Here is a 16,776-nt window from a genome sequence, read left to right on the forward strand (position 1 = left end):
GCAAGGTCCTGCACTTGGGTCGGGACAATCCTCCTTATCAATACAGGCTGGGGGTTGATGTGATAGAGCAGCCCTGTGGAAAAGGACTTGGGGGTGCTGGTTGATGAAAAGCTGAACATGAGCCAACGATGTGCACTTGCAGCCCAGAAGGCCAATCGCATCCTGTGCTGCATCAAAAGAAGCGTGGCCAGCAGGTCGAGAGAGGTGATTCTCCCCCTCTACTCTGCTCTCGTGAGACCCCACCTGGAGTACTGCCATTTAACCACAAAATTTAACACACCAAATGAGCGTTTAATTTCTACTCGGGGCTTTCATCAGGAAGTGAAAATCTAATCATGTATTTTCAAAGCATCTTATCAAAACTGGGGATCCCTCCCGCAACAGAGAACATGAGGTTGGCTGAGCCCAGCCTAAACAGAACCCAGCAGCCGCGCAGTGCTGGGAAAGGTCTTGCGCATCCCCATGCACTTCTCCTGGTCGATGAAGAGCGAGTTGGCTTTGACGGCCAGGTCATGCTGCAAGATCGACTTGGCATGAGCCAACATTTGCAGGGTGTCCTCGGTGTCTCTCAGCTGCTGCTGAAGGCTCTGGACCGTCTCATCGATTTCGTGGACCTCATTGACAAGGCTGGAAAACAGCAAGGAACCCTCGTTAATGGTCCCATCACGTGGGTGGTTTCGAGCCTGGCCCTGCTGAAGGGCGCCTTGGGCACAGGATTTCCCCCTTCAGCGCGCTCAGACTAACTCGGACCCCCCGTTTCTGGCAGATGCATGGGAAAGCTGAGGGCAGAGCTCCTCCAGACCTCAGCGGGGAGGCATGGCTAAGTCTGCGCGAAGGCTTTGGCAACGCGCAGGCACGTCTCCCAGAGCAGCTTGTGCCACCGAGAAGAGGGATGAGCAGCTGTGGTGTCCTGTTCCCCTTTGGTTTTGCAGGTTTGTTGGGTCCCCCTCCTGGATTCCCCTGTGCAGGGGTCCTGCCCACACCCACGGATGCACACACAGCAAAACAGGACAGCTGGGAGAGGCGAAAATTGAATGGGAAACAAGCGGAGGATGGAGAAAACAACGGCGTGCGAGATGCTAAACAGGCTCTGGGGCTGGGTTTCACTTGCTTCTAAAAGGCTCCATCTGGAGTCTTGCCCAGCAGGCTCCCCGGAGGAGGTGTAAAGTTTGGGGTGCCTCACAGGAGGTGCTGCTGGGCACTCAGGGCAGCCTGCTCCTCCACAGCCCCTCGGGGTGCAATCCCACAGAGCTCACAATGTCCTTGAAAGGGTTTGTCCCCAGGGGAGGTGAGGACAGCCCTTACTCCTTCTCCAGAGGGTGCACCCTTCCTGGAGGTTCCCCAAAAGGAAGTGCTCTTTTTGTGCTCTCAAGTGCTCTCAGCGCAAGCCTCTTGGAGAGTAAAGGCTTATCCTAAAAAACTGAGCACATCCAACTGTTGGGAAGCAGGCAGGAGAGAAGATGAGGTTTACCCAAGTGGGAAAAATCCAGCCCCTCACAGGGTGGCATCAGGCTGCTCCCAGCCGTGGTGTACAGCCTCCTTTGTGGGTGCAGAGCTCTCCCAGCACCCAAAGGCTGGGATACCTGCTCATTCCTTTTGATTAGAGCAGAGCCCTTCTGGAAGGAGTATTTAGGAAAAACATCCCATGACTAGTTTTGTCATCCAGTGATGTTCCTGAGTGCTACTACCCGGGACTCCTCAAGGACCCTGCCGGCCCCGTGCTCCTGCCTTACCGGAGCTGGGCAGTGTCCCGGCACAGCTCCATGTTTGGTCTCCGTGTGCGCTCTTCCAGCCGGGTCTGAGCCACTTTGAACGGAGGTCCTTGGTCCCTCATGGCTTTTTGGATGGCTTCCATGTTCATCTCCATTTGGAAGATTTCCTGCAGTGTCTGCCGTAAAAAAGAAACACATGCATGAATGAAAAAATACCTTCTCAAGTGACAACATAATTTCCTTTTTCTCCTGTCCGTCTGCAGAAAAAACAAGCCTGTCTTTGCTGGTGCTGTCACGTCAGAGGAGGTGTTGGAGCAGTGATGGACACAGTGAGTTACCAGCTTCCCAAAGCTACTGCTTGCAGAAACTGATCATCCATCAATAGCAACTCAGAGAGGGAAGATTTTTCAGGCATGAAAAATTTTCATTTTTCACTGAAGGACGTGGCACCAGCCCGCAACGCTGCCAGCCCAGTCTCCGCTCAGTGAATCAATACGGTGTGGAGCACTTTTCAGGAGGCTTTCCATGAGACCCACTGGTCCGAGCCAGGTGCCTGTCACTGATCTCCACTTCCTCCGCTTGGCAGAGCAAGCACACGGATACCCGTGCAGCAACCACAGAGCACTGAGAGTGAAAGCACGTCCTTGGGGGAGAAGCAAGCCTGCGAACCCCCCGGCAGGCAGCCCAGCAGAGGCCCAGCAAAGACTCTCTGCAGGGCAGCCAGCGCTTCTGAAGTAACTCCCAGGAGATGCAACCAGCGGTGGCCTTTTCTGCTGGAAATCCCTGTGCTGCCAGGCTGCCAGCTAGGATGCGCTAGCAAAAGACAGGATCCCTTGAGATGAAATCACAGTGCCAGCTCCTCCTGCTCCAAGAAGAAAGTCCCCAGGACTTGGGGTTTCTAACAGAAAATGTTGCTATAACCAGCTTCCTGCAGCCACCGTTCCTCTCCTTGGGCCAGGTCTGCGTGGAGGGTCCTGCTTCGGAGGTGTCCCTGGGAAGTGACAGTGTCACACCCAAAGGGAGGGGTTCAGGCTACCTTGGCCAGGTGGGTCTGAATCTTGCTCTTGGCGTCGGCTGTCTCGGCGATGCGGCTGGTGAAGGCGACGTTCACCCTGTTGAACTGGCACCGCATCTCGTTGGCCGTCACCTCCAGCAGGTTCCTGGTGTTGTCCCGCAGCTTGGCAGAGGCCGCCCGTTCGCTCTGGGAGCGGAGGATGTTGCTGTCTGTGAACTTGGCCCAGGACTCCGGCACCGAGATCCTGGGAGGAAGGAGAGGCCCCTGGTAAGCCCGTGCTGCTGAAGCTGGACGTGGGCAGGCAAGGACCCTGCCAGGGAGCAGCGTGGGTCAAATGTAGCTTTAATCTACGCTTTTATTTTGACCATAGGTCGTGTTTTAGCCCCAGCCGGCAGCTAGGACCATGCAGCCACTTGTGCAGTTCTCCCCCTTTCCTCCAGAAGGGCAAGGAGAAGAAGGAGAATAGGAGGGGAAAGGGAAGGGAAAACTTGTGTGTGGAGATAAAAGACAGTTAAATAGAAGAACAATAACAGCAACAATAGAATAAGAATGAGAAGAAGAATAAAAATAATAATAATACTAATAATAATGAGCAGAGAGAAACGGCCCCTCTGAAGCCGGTGTCTCCAGGCAGGACAGACCTGCCTTTACAGTGGGCTGGGGACCAGCAGCTCCCTGCCAGGGAAAGGCACCGCACATCCCCGGGACAGCCTGCTGCTCGTGTGCCACCCGGCGTGCACTCACGTGGCATCGACCCGCTCCACCCCTCGGTAGTAGCTGATGCCGTGGGAGGTGTTCCTCAGGTGGTGGCACTTGTCGTCGATGCGGTGGGCCACCTGCTTGTTGGCCAGGTCTCTCTCCAGCTCATGCTGGGCCACCCTGTTGGACCTTCAACATGCAAACAACAGCCATCGGTGGGGATGTACGGGTGGAACGGCTTCCTCCCCGTTCCACTTCCCCGCAGCTCCCGCCCGGGCAGCTCTGTCCTCCCATGAGCATCACCGCCCGCTTCCCATGGAGCCTGCGTGGGTTTTACAGCTGCGGGGTGTGGGTAGAGGTCGGGGTCTGCTGGGGGTTCACATCCCAACTGCAAAGGCCCATCGGCCCTACGGCATGAGATAAGGAGCTTCTCCTTACGCGAGCTGGGCTTTTGTCTTATCCAGGTACTGCTGCATCCTCTCCTGGCATGACCTGATGACATCCACTTCCTGGGCAAAGCCAAAACATGTAATGATGTCATCTCTTTTATTAGACCAACTAAGAGGCTGCTGCGTGGGGGAACACCGTCCCCTGGCCCAGCAGGTTTTGGGGGTTGGAAGGGTTGAGCACCTCACCAGCAGTAAGGAGCCAAGTAGAGAACAAGGCTGCAAAGCCTCCTCGGGGCAGTTTACGTAAAAATAGCTTTCACACATGATGTGAGTTGCCAAGCTTACTGTGAAGAGCTGTTTCTCCACGTCATCATGGACGAGGTCGATGCCCATCCTCTTCTCCCGCTGAAGCAAGCACTCCTGAGCGACCTGTTGGGGACATGCCATGACTGTTGGCTGCCGGGGCAGGGTTCTCTAGAGGGACGGGCCCCATCTCAAGATGGGAAGAAAAGGGAAGAAAAAAGTGCCCCGGGCAGCTGGTTTAGCTGACAATGAGCAGCCGAGCTGCAACATCAGCGTTAAAGCAACGTGAGGGAGCACACGTGTCCCTGGTGCAACCGCAGCTGAATGCAGGGCCCTGTGTCAGCCTTGATGCTGACCTCGCCAGAGCCTTGTAGCAAGACGTGGGCTTGTGTCTCCCAAACCAGGATTTTGGATGTGCCGCTTATAAAAATATTTGGTTCTGATGGGCTCAGAATGTGCTGATAGGAGATGCAGCAGATGGCAAGGGATTTGTTGATCACTAACTAATGGTCTCTTCCTAAAAGCTTTCTAGATGTTACGGAGCTGCAGTGAAACTTAACTGGACGTCTGAGTGGCTGCAGATGTTTCAGCAGTGGGCTACAGCTTGCAGGCCACTGCACAGGGTGCTTACCTGGAGAGGGGCATCCGTCTCGGCCAAGGCTCTCTCCAGCCTTTTCTTCATGTCCGTGAGGGCGTTGGTCTCCCCGATCATCTCACCCAGCTCACGGCAGAGCTCCGATTTCCAAAATCCAATATCATTGGCACGAACTCCCAGGTTTTTGGTGCTTTCTCCTTGTGTCTTCTCTGTCTGCTGATATTTATCCTGAATCATGCGGGAGGTATCAACTCTCAGACGCTCCGCGTTGTGCTGGCAAGTTTCTGACTCTCTGTAGTTGGTCAGGTTGGACCTGTGCCAATCCTCAGGGGTGTACCGGGTGATGAAGGTTGTTCTGTTGGCAATGACAGGAAGCTTCTTGCTGGCGGTCATCCCCTGGGAACTTTTGGAAAAGGGAGCCAAAGTTGGGTTGATGGCAGCTGGTTTGTAGTAGGTGCTGGGCATCCAGGGGAGGCCGGAGCTCTGAGGCAGTGGGTAGTAAGGAAAACGGGCCTTATAGCTTGAAGCCATGGCACTGATGGCAGGCAGAAACTTGCTAGGTGTTGATCGTGGATGGGTGTACGTTGCCGTTAAGGGAGATCGACCAGGCTGCATTCTTGAACACTGCTCTTCAGGTACGTGTCCTGCACAGAGGAGCAGAGAGAAGACAACCGCACTCAGTAAGCTCCTGCACTTGCCTTCCTTCTTACAGCAACACGTGCAACTTGGAACACAAACAGCGATGCACACAGCACCTACACATTGCCTGTGCAGACCTAAAACTCTTGAAAGCAAATCCCTTCTGACAGCGTCCCAAGCATTTGTATCTAGAGAAAGATCTGACTTTGTTGTTCATATCTCGCATCAGGTCTTGAAATGGGGAAAAAACCAAATCATGGCTGCTCAAGAGAGTGACAGATATTGTGCCCTCATTTTCCTTCAGTCTGTCAGTCCCATGAAACTGTAGCTGCTGATTCTCTGCTGTTCATCTGCTTCTTTTGGCTGGGTTTGGTATCTGCTGATCTTCTAGTACTCCACATGTCATTTTCTCTTTCAAAGTGCCATTACCAGCCCCAAGAGCTGCGCCCCTTTGGACACACACCTGCTACCAGCCCAGCGCGATTTGTGGGTGAGGGACTCCATCCTCATCCCTCCATATTCACTTGCATTAAATGCTCAAGTGAGCAGTCTGCAGGTGAGCAGAGCTTTGCAGGACTATATCCAAATTTGAACACACACACACACACACACACACCCCGTCCCCTCCCCCGGAATCTATTTCAGCCTCAAAAGAACAGCCATCTCTGTCTTGCAAAAGAAGAAAAATGTCCATGGCTCACCTGATGTAAAATCACTGCGCTTGGAAAGGAGATATCCCACCAAGTCCTTTCAGAGGGGTTTGTAAACACCAGCCTTGCAGTAGCCCTAGGAGGAATGGCCACACGTGAAGATTTTGATACCAAGAACTGTGGGTGCCATTGCTCTTTTCAGATTGAGGTTATCGGTCAGTTGTTATCAGAAACATAATGCAGAGGGCCACCAACTGCACCTAACACACCGAATGTGAGGACAAACACTCAGGAGGGTAAGTTATGCTCGGTAGGAAGCTCTTGTAAGGTTGCAAGTGTCACCCACGGGCAGGAATAAGTCCCTGTGGCTGCCGTAGCCAGCTGGACGTGCCCTTCCCCTAACACCATCCCATCCCCACTGCTCCCAGCCTGGCTCAGAGCCCCAGTGGACATAAGATTAGGACATAAGATCCCTGGATGGGAGTGGGGTAGGACATAAAACTTGTGCTCAATCCTATTTGTAACAGCATGAAAGCCACTCCATTCCTTTAAAAATAGCATGTTTGCAGGGAATAAACCTGCCCATAACGGTTTGATGCATTCAGAAGAACACTGTCTCCAAATGCAGCTACTAAATAAATGAACAGCGAATGCAGGAGAATAACGGGTCCTTTAGTTAGGGCAAATCCCAGGAAAATCAGGATGAGTCAGAGGGCACAAGTGCACAGCCTGCAGCTGGGAAATCACTGAACTTTGAGGACTCCAGTTACAAGCCTTGCCCAGTTTTGGCCATGCTGGCATGGGCTGCCCTGGGGCCTGACTCAAGAGCAGCAGCAGAGCCGCGGGCACCGAGTCTCGCCCCAGGATCCAGCCTGGACGAAGAGGCTGTGCGACAGGCAGCGGGAAACTCACACCCTCCAAAGAAAGCTAAAAAGCTTTCACAATCACGACCCTGCGAGCCAGTTTGGCAGAACTGAGGGAGAAATGTCTGTGCTCAGGCCCAACAAAGACCACTGTGAGTGCCAGTTCCCTTTTGTTTAGGAAAGAGAGGAAAACCCCTTGGGAATGGACCACAGTCACCTTTCCCCGCATTTCCAGCTGAAGTAAAAGCCCCTGCATCCCCCTGGGGATAAGCCATCCCAGGCTGACACTTTCTGCCACCCCTGAACACAGACACACGATGGGAGCCCCGACCACCTACTTTGGGTACGTCTGGGCAACAGAAGAGGTACTGGGGAGCACTAGGAGAAATGCTTGCTTTTTCAGTCCTCCCCTCCCAGCCAAAGTACATACTCACCCAGAGCCTCCAGAGGCTTGCGGGTGCGCAGGGGGGCTGCTACTCACTGTGGTGCTCTTGGGTTCGGTGGCAGCACTGCCAGACACTGCAGCATCCCCAGTGCCGTCCGTGACACAGATCCAGGGCAGCGTTGCCAGGGGCACAGGGTGCTCAGTGACCGGGTTCTGCCTGGGCCACTCCCTGCAGCCGCTATGGCAACTGGATGCAGCCGCTGGGCAAGCCGGTGCTCTTGATGGGCAAGCTGGGGCCGCCCCTGGGCCAGAAAATACCCTCACATGGCATCTTAGTTCCTGCCCTGGACAACCTATTGGCCCTCGCTGGGCAACCTGGTGCAGCCCCTGGGCAGCCAGGTGCAGCTGTTGGGCAACTGTCGAGCGACTGGACAACCTTCTTAGTCATATCATTCAGTTTTAGGTAGTCCTGCAAGGATGATCCTTATGGTTCTCCTTCTCCTTGAGATGTTCTATGATCCTATGAACTCAATGCCCTCAGTGGGCAACCTAGTGCCACCCATGGGCAACTCAGTGCACACTCTGGGCAACCTAGTGCCCTTCCTGGGCAACTTGATCCCACCCTGGACAACCCCCGGTGCCATCAGTGGGCAACCCAGTACAGCCCTCGGGCATCCGCTCTGGCTAGCCTAAGGGGGTTTCTCTCCAATTTGGGAAAACACCCACCAGGTCTGCTGTGAGCACCTCTGTGGCCCACCGTATCCAGAGGAAATGTTGGCATTTGCTTCACCTTACCGCGTTAGATTAACTGTGAGCCCTGTGGATGGCTCATCAAATACTCAGCGCATACATCTGTCTTCTCATTGCCTTTTTCGGCTTCCTCTCCTTTTCCCAGCTCCTGCGCTCTGTGCACACGCTCACATGGAGCTGGCCTCCATGAGAAAGCCATGCCTCTGCTGCCAAACATCTGCCATTAAAGGGAACTCCAACTCTTTCGTGTAGACACACAATTGATTTCATTTTAAAAGACATGTCTTCCTTTAGCCAGGTGAAGAATCAACTTCATCAAACCGAAACGAAAAGTTCAGCACACACATTGCTTTTCTATAGCTAAACCAGAGAAAATAATTGCAATTAAAGCAAGCCGACCTCTGCCCCTCCGCAGGACACGCACACCCCCTCGGACCAGCCCTGCTCTCTGCTCCTTGCACGCTCCCAGCTCCATCTACGCCCGCTCTCGCTCCCTGCCCGGAGCCAACTGTGTTGAGGTGAATCACTGCATGACCAGGGACACCACTAATTGTTGCAGCAACCACACCCTTTTTGAAGTAGTTGCTAAATCCAGCAGTAATCGTTAGATAATATTGTAAATGGCCCACGGGTGCTCTGCAGAGCACACAGAGCAGGACTTCCAGGGCAAGCACCCATGAGCACCCTGATGCAGAGAGACAGCAGGGGACACCAAAATGGATGAAGCTTTGGTCCCACCAGAGCATCCGGAGCAGCTTTTCAGGTGAAGGGCTCGTGACGTACCTAAAAGCTACAAAGTCGAGGAGAACTGGCCTGGGTAAAACAGGCAAATTCACACGCTCAGTGACCCTCAAGCAAGAAGTTATCAACTGCACACAGTAGTAAGTGGTCCCCAAATCCCTCGTGCTCTGGGTACCACACCAAAGTAAGTAGGCTATTTACATCATCTCCACTTCTTCAAGTGATTAAACTGGGTTCCCTAATTGTGACTACAACTCCAAGCACCACAAATTTACTAAAACTACAAAACTGCCATTCCTGGTTGTGCTGGGGCATATCCAGTTCTGACAGACACCTGAGAACACAGTTTGTCCCAAAGCCGTGAGAATTTTAGCTCAGAATCAGAAAAGGAAAACCAGGGTGAAACCGTGAGGCTGATGTTAAGCAGGGGGGCCAATTTTCCACACGTCACCCAGGTTTGCCTAGTTGACTGAACTGCAATTTCAGGAGATACATTCAGATACCCGAGTACAAAAATATCCTGCCAAAAGCTGTCCATCTTTCTGTCGCAGCTCTACATTCTGGCTGTCTGTTAATCCAGCATTCCTCTGGATCATAAGCTGCCCGTCTGAAAATACCCAGATCCAGGTCTTTTACAGCAGCCGTCACGAGTCTACACGGACCCACAACATTGCCCAGTCGCAGCAGTTTTACGCCACTTTTGAATATTCCTCTCTCTCCTGTCAACACCGTACCTGCCCAAAAGGGATCCAGTGTCTAGTCAATAGTGGAATCATTCCCAAAAGTCACAGGAATTGATGGAGGACTGGAAATAAATTAAGCTGTGTGTGGTGCATCCCGTGCTGTCACGCCGAAGGACAAGGATGCTCACAGGCAGCGCAGGCTCCTGTCTGGCCCAGGGCTACTTTAAGGCTTCAAAGAGGCTACAAGACCTGATCTACAGCAGGCTGCATCTGGCCAGGAAACACAGGAGACTTTCCCGGGTTTTCCTGGGCTTCCTGCATTCTGGTGAAAATGATGAGTTGTCCATAAAGCATGGAGGGCCAAGGAGTCTGGAGGTGAGGCCTGGGCTGCTTTGAGCTCTGCACGTGGCCAGTGGAAAAAGATGGTTATGGCCACGACTGAGCCCCCGGCTGCCAGAGCAGAGGCTGGGACTGGCTGGAGGAGGGCGGGGGGGTTGGGCACCAAAATTGGAGGAGAGGGAGAAGGAGAGGAGGCTGAGCAGACTGTCAAGGAGAAAGAGCCAGCTTTGGAGATGGGCAGCCCCGGGAGATCATCTGGGGCTCCCCCTTCCTCTGCCAACAGCCTCCCAAAGAGCTTGTGTCCTTTTCCCAAGCTTGGAGAAGCTCCGGTGTTTGTGCCGGCTCCTCCACAGCCCTGTGCAGCACCTGGAAGCGCCACCATCCTGCTGGTTGGACTTCTAGAACACCAAGTCTGCTGGCAGGCACCTCTCTCTCATGTTCCACCTGATTTATATCCTTGGAATACTGTGGTCCACTTAGACCACTCCAGATGGAGTCCGCGGTGCCTGCTAATGAAAATGAAAAAGCGGGGTAGAAGAGGAGGGTTTCTTGCCCTGCAAGTGGCAAATATGTCCAGGCTGTTACAGCAAAAGGCCTTTTCTGACTGTATCCTGAGCAGCCTTCAGAAAAAGGTTAATTCTGGCATGTTTTGGGGAGAGGAATGGTGCTCAGACTAACAGGCAAGAGGAGGAAAGCCGCTGGGGTCTCTGCACGCTGAACCCTCCCCAAGGTGTGCTCCAAAAGGCACCTACGGGCCATTTTGGTTTGGGGTTTGAGCCAGCGACAGCTGGGATTGTCACCTGCTTCCCCAACAGTGATGTGCCAGCCTCTCACTTTTCCCCGAAATCCCACGGCTTCTCCCTGACCTTTGCCTCACACAACTACAGCCCAAGGCACAATCGCTTTGCATCAGTCCTGGAGGGGGGTGAAGCGCAGTCAGGGAGTTGTTACCTGAAATAAAAGCTCTCGAAACCAAAAGTAGTTTAGAGAGGAGATAGTGCTTTATTCGACGTTGGGTGCCAGGGGGAAAACCCACAAATCTAGCACACCTTACCGGGGATATGCACCCATTATTTATACACAAAATAGTCTCAGAATTCCGCCTGCCTAATACATAAGCCACCTAGGCTTACATAGTCATCTTTTTGCACATGTGTGTTAAACATTGCTGCTTCAGCAAAACACTTCTGCGCAAGCGTGAGCTTCTCGGTGGTCGTTTGGGTAAGGAGACCCTTCCTCACATTATCCTTTTGAGGTATTGAGTCGTCTCAGGACAGTAAACGTCTACTGTAAGTTTGCCAACTTCTTGAGGATGCTAAGGATATTCCCTGAAGTAGCCACGGCTCTGTCCTAATGGGTACAGGAGTACATACGTGATGCATAAAAGAGCCTTGAAGTGATTAACGACTTCTTGTTATCCCATCCTGGGTGACGAGCTACTTCTGTTTGTCTCCTCATTATTACTGTCTGTAACATCTGCTCAGCGACCAACTGTTTTCTCACACAGTCAGAAGGTCAGGAATGAGCTATTTTCTCACACAGTCAGAAGGTGGGTAAGAAACAAGCAACATTTTAGTGAGCATACTGTTCTGAACAAAGCAGAGGCCTGTCTGCGGCCACAGGCGGAGGCTCTGGAGGGGCGGCGCGGCCTGTGCAGCCCCCGCCCGGGCAGCACCTTCCCCGCCCGAAGGCCTGTGAGGGCGGCGGCCCCCGGGCAGGCCGCTGCCGAGCCCGGCCCTCGCCTGCTCTCCGCCAGGCCCCGAGCGCTGCCCAGCGAGCCCTCCTCCTTCTCCGCAGGCCTCGGGCTGCCGGGCGGGCTTGCGGGGCCACCAGCCGGCTGGGGCGGCCGTCGGGGCTGCAGCCCCCGCTGCCCTTGCCGCGCCAGCGGCCGCTGCCGGGGGCCGGCGCTGCTCAGGGGCAGCTCGTCGGCGGCTTCCCGCCCCTGTCAGCCACCGCCGGGGAGCGCCGGCCCCCCCCGGCTCTCGGCCGCCCCTCGGGGGAGCCCAGCCGCCCGCCGGCCGGGCCCTCCGCAGGCACGGACCGCCCGAGGGTGCCGGGGGAGCGGACACCCCCTCAGGCAGCCGGCGGCCATGGGCAGAGGTGAGGGAAGGCGCCGGCCCTGGGCTGCGGGGCCGATGGGGGAACGCGGCCCCCGGGCACCCCCCGCCCGGCCCGGCCCGGCCTGGCCCGGATCCGCCGGCAGCGGCGTCCTCTGGGGCAGCTGGTGCGGGAGCGTCGGGGCCGGGGCGGGAGCGGCTTTTCTCCGGAGGCAGCGCGGCTCCGCTGGGCCTGCTGCTGCGGTGGGTGACAGCCTCTGCTTTGCCGGGGTTTTGCCTTCTCCCCCGCTCCTTTCTCCTCCCTTGCTGCAGGCGGCACGGTTTGGATTGCTGCAGGCATTGCCCGGCGCCAGCTCGCCTTGTGCCGGTAAGTTATTCCCAAACAGCCCTTAATGCGAGGGGGAAATGGTACTTGAGAGGTAGCTCCTCTGGGGGTGGAGGATGGGAGGGTGTTTGGGTCCATTTGTCAAAGAACTTGTCGCTTTCACGTCAAGGCAAAGAGAAATGACTGAGGAAACAAAGCCCGTTCTCAGGTAGACATCTCTTGAGCACATAAAAATGAAAAAAGCCCCCCCGCTCGATGCTTTTGCCTGCTTTTGTTAGCACGGATTATTTTCCCTTGAGCAAGCAATTCTTCGATAGATGAACATATTCTCTTGCTGTTGGAGAAGATCTGTCAAAGTCTGTTCCTGTCTTCTTCTGTTGACAGCAATATTTCTGGGCATGTTTCTGTGGCTTGTTCTGAGAAGTTTCCTTTCTGTTCCTTCTCTCATTAGAAACAGGAGCAAATAGCCCTTTTTACATCTTTCTCAGATGCTAATTGTCTGTTTGTTTTTTCCAAGTAGTTTTATGTACTTCATTGACATCTGCAAAGGTCTTCCTAAAGTCCACTGTTGTGAGTGAGATGTGAATTGGAGCCTACGGAAATAGGCTTAGAGAAAAATGTTGTCACTTCTTGAGTTAGTGTTAGGATGTGCTCTGAATTGGGAATTCCATGGGTGATCTTATGAGAGCAAGGACGACAAATGTACTCGCTGAGACATTCTTCGATTAGTGTATGGCACAGCAGGCATCCACAAGTCCATTGAATTCTTTCTGCTGCTATTGTACGTGTTCTATGTAGAAACATAAGTTAGCAATTTGCAGGGCTTCCTGCAGACTAACTTTGGCTAGATCTAAACTCAAGAGAGCAGAAATAATTTTAAAATTGTTTTTTAAATTTTTTTCTCTTGTTTGGGTTTTTTTTTTTTTTTTTTTTTCTTTCCTGGGCTTTTAATTGGGTTTTATGACCTGCTGGGGCAGGGAAGGATGTGAGGAGGGACGAGGAGTTTTGGGACTGGTTGTTGGAGCAGTTTGAAGAGTGCAGTTTGTTGTTTGTGTGCAGTGTCTTAGGGCAAAGTGAGGCTTGTCAAAGGGGCAGGTGTCTGTGCGTTTTTCCAAGGGCCTTGCTGTGCCCAAGTGAAATTGGGAGGATTCCCTGCGCAGGCTGCTCTGCCCCGACTGCCTGTCTCCCTAGGCTCCATTCCGTCCATCCCTCTAGATGTTAGAAAGCAAGCCAGCTTCCACCCCATTTTACTTTTTCCTTGAAATCCAAGAGAAAAAAGATGGCTAATGTGTGTGTAACCATATGTTACAGATATGTATGTGTAACCATGCATGGATACAAATTGCCCTTGAGTACCTTTGAGGTGACAGGGATTCTACTTCCTTGCCCTTGTGAAATGAGGAAAGTTTTTTGTGCTTTGTCCGAGTGTGCTTGGGTCACAGTTTCACCAACTAAGGATGGCGACAAGCTTGTGATTGGTGTGGGAGGAAGTTCTTGTTTCTTGATTGCTCTGCTCTGTGGAAAACTTGTTTTGCAATCCTTCACATGGTGGAAACATTAAACACGCTGGGAAAACCTGGGAGGTGGAAATGTATGTTTGGCTGAAATCTCTTCCTGGAGGCACGTGTTCATGTGCATGTAGCATTTTTAAGGTGAAAGTGCCAGGGAAATGCTGCTTTTCAAAGGTCTTTGTGTGATGGGAAGTGGCAGTCCCTGTGCAGGTTAAGCTGCCCCGTGCTCCCTTTGGAACTCCTCGTCCTAATCTCTCTCCCTCTCAGCACCATTACCGATGGTTCTATTTGCTCAGTTTGTGTGCGTCTGGAGGAGAAACGTTTTCTTTTTGAGGCCAGGCACGTGATCCGAATAGGCTGATCATTTCTGACTGTGCCTAAGGATTGAGTTTGTCAATGAAGAAAGCGAGAGGCTTGCTGTGATTGTTGCTCTGCATGACTTCCTTGCTACTTGTGCTCACAGACCCAGGAGAGCAGATTTTGTCTCCAAGGACTGAAGTTTAGAATTGCAGCTGCTTCTGTTTCTTCAGACAGTAGTTGCTCAGGAGTTCCTGTGCTCTTGTGCCGTAAGAAAATGCTGCTGTGGCTTTCCTGTTCCTCTCTCTTGAAAGGTTGTCCATGAGGAGTGGAATAGAGAGGAGTGTTTTTTGAAAGTCATCTAGAAGGGAACCAGAGCAAGAGGAGCAGTGTGGTGACTGGGTCCAGGCTGGCCACGGAAATGCAGTTGCCCTTTTGTGTACTGCCTTTTGACCAGGGAAGTGTGTACCTTGTGGCAATGAAGTGAACTGTTTTGTTCTTGTGTCTTGATTTTCAGCCTTGTGGGAGTTTGTCGTTCGTCGGAGAGCACCGGCACCTTTGCAAGCCCCAAAAGAGGCAGGTCTCATCAGAAGACCTCAGCAGACAGCCCACAAGCCCATGTATGGCGCGTTTTCCTGGAGACTGACTTGGATTCTGTACTTAGTTGCTTCTAACCCGACCTGTCCTTCTGACTGCGAGCAGACTGTAATGGTAAGGTGCTGAGACATCTCTGGCTAATTGTGCAGGTGCGTCACTGGTGGCCTTCTTTGAAAGGAGGTCTGGGAGAGGTGTCTGTGTGTGGGGTGAGTCTGCTTTAGGGGAGGGGAGAAGGTTTCTCTGCCTGCACAAGAGCAATGTCCCTGGCGCAAAGGGTGCGGGGGGAATGCCTAAGCACCACTCCTGCTGTGGATTATAGCATCTCCTTGTCTTTGTCCCTAAAGTCTGTCTGTTTTTTTCAGGCTGTGAAATGAAACTCTCAATTTCTGGGAGCTTTTTGTGCTCTTTCTTGATTGCAGAGTGGTGTTTTAGCTTGAGGGCTGTGTGTTCTCTGTCTGCTTTGCCTGAAAATGCACGTGAAAGGAATCTGCCTGGTTTGTACGCCTATGGGTGAGGTGGCCAGCTGGCCCTTTCCGTGGGGTGGCTGGTGGTGGATGGGCAGAGTGATGGTCAGGGGGAATTCCTGCTGTTGGTACTTGCCCTGTATCTGCTTGGGTCCAGGGGTGGAGATGGTGATTTCTGTGGCATCTCTGGGGTCTGGCTCTTGCCGCGAGACCTTTGATGTTGCAGGGGCGGGCTGCTGTAAGCTAAGTAAGCAATCTCTGACAAGAGTGCCGTACTAGTTCTTGTGTGGCCAAAAGCCTGGCGATGTTTTCATGGAGCGCTGCTCACTTGCTTCTGTGGATGGTCTGTCTTTTCAGTGCTACTTGCTGTTGACAGCTGTGCTCTGCTGCCTTATCTTGGCATCCATAAAGACAAGGGGTGTTTGGGGCTGCCCCCCTCCTCTGTCGGAGTTATTTGGAGTGAGAGGTTGCCAAGCAGGGTTGCACACCAGGTTCATGAGGAGCTCACAAAGCATGAGGTTCAGATTGCAGGTCCCTGTGGCAGCGTGACATCAAAAGTGCTGTTTTCCTTCCTCCTCTTAGTTTTGTTTCTCAGGGAAGCTGTGAACGGTACAGCTTTTGCAGTGTTAGATGTGAGTGAGTAGGCATGCTGCTGCATGACCCTCTGTCTTCTTTCTGTTGATTTTGTGCCTCCTGCCGCACTTGTCACAGTGATGCCGAGTGATGAGTCCTGTCAAATTTCCCCTTGGGAAAGGGGAGAGAGTAGACAACTTGTTCAGCCAGTACCACGTAATTCAGTTTCAACTCCAAGTGCCTCTTCCACCTTCCTTAGATATTTAGAGCTACTTTCTACTCATTGGAGGTGAAGGGGGAAAGGTGTTTGCAATAAAGCAATTGCTGTAAAGCAATCCTTCTTCACAAGTGCCACCTGGAAAGAAACATCCCAGATTTCTCCCCCAGCAGTCTCTCCGTCCCTGGCCTGGACCAATTGTTTTGAAAGGAGAAAATAGTGTCATTTCTGTGGCTGCTCATTTCTTGATCTCTTCACTCTCCCTCCCACCCCCACCCCCGCCCTCTCTCTTTTCTGAAAAAAGCAGGAGCTCCCTTGATTGTGGTCGATGGCCTTGTGCAAAACATCTGGCCAATGTTTTCAAAGGACACCTTGAGTGTAAGGAGCTCTTGAATGTACTTGCTTCCTTCTTCTGTGGTGCTGCAGAGCTGTCTGTGAAAGGCAGGAGGAGAGGTGGGCAGGTGGGTGTGTGCAGAGGCCCATGTTTAGGTGTGCTTGCTCAGCAGGTGGTTGCCAGAGCAGTGGTGGCCCCTGAGCTCTAGGAGATGTGTGGAATGGATGTCTGGAAGCCTGCTGCCTTGAGTGGGCTTTCTTGACTTGAAAGGCAGTTGGTAGCTGAACGTCTGTGCAAACCTTTGGAGGTTGTCAGGGAAGTGTTGCAAAAGTATTTGAGAGCCGCCGTGGTCAAGGTTTTCTCTAAGCGTGATCCATTGAAGCATTTCCTAGAGAAGTCTTTAGAGCATCTGCAGTCTCTGGAGCCTTTGTCTGTGATGCGCTTGATTTGTGCAGGTGATTTTCCCAATTGCTGCTGGGGCAAGGAGTTGGGTGGAAAGTGCAGTGAAAAGCTTTCAGTCTCGCTGAGAGAAATGGAAATAACTGATGTGCTTTTTTCCACTGCAGGGCAGGAAGAGAGGGCCCAGGGCCAGGAAGGGGGTGTTGCCTATTTGTTGGTTCTAGGTGGCTGTTGGATCT

At 52.9% G+C, this 16,776-nt stretch overlaps 1 protein-coding gene across 1 annotated transcript; it reads right to left on the reverse strand.

Annotated features, from left to right (window-relative positions):
* Nucleotides 1-410: 410 nt before the first annotated feature.
* Nucleotides 411-5,328, reverse strand: LOC134522453 (tektin-3-like). Its single transcript, XM_063350137.1, has 7 exons — nucleotides 4,750-5,328; nucleotides 4,161-4,244; nucleotides 3,865-3,935; nucleotides 3,472-3,615; nucleotides 2,749-2,971; nucleotides 1,734-1,888; nucleotides 411-627 (listed from the first exon to the last, which is right to left on the reverse strand). The coding sequence occupies exons 1-7, from the start codon at nucleotides 5,326-5,328 to the stop codon at nucleotides 411-413; spliced, it is 1,473 nt and encodes a 490-aa protein (XP_063206207.1).
* Nucleotides 5,329-16,776: the final 11,448 nt, after the last annotated feature.

The sequence above is a fragment of the Chroicocephalus ridibundus genome, chromosome 12 (genome assembly GCF_963924245.1).
Source record: "Chroicocephalus ridibundus chromosome 12, bChrRid1.1, whole genome shotgun sequence".
NCBI classification, from domain to species: Eukaryota; Metazoa; Chordata; class Aves; order Charadriiformes; family Laridae; genus Chroicocephalus; species Chroicocephalus ridibundus.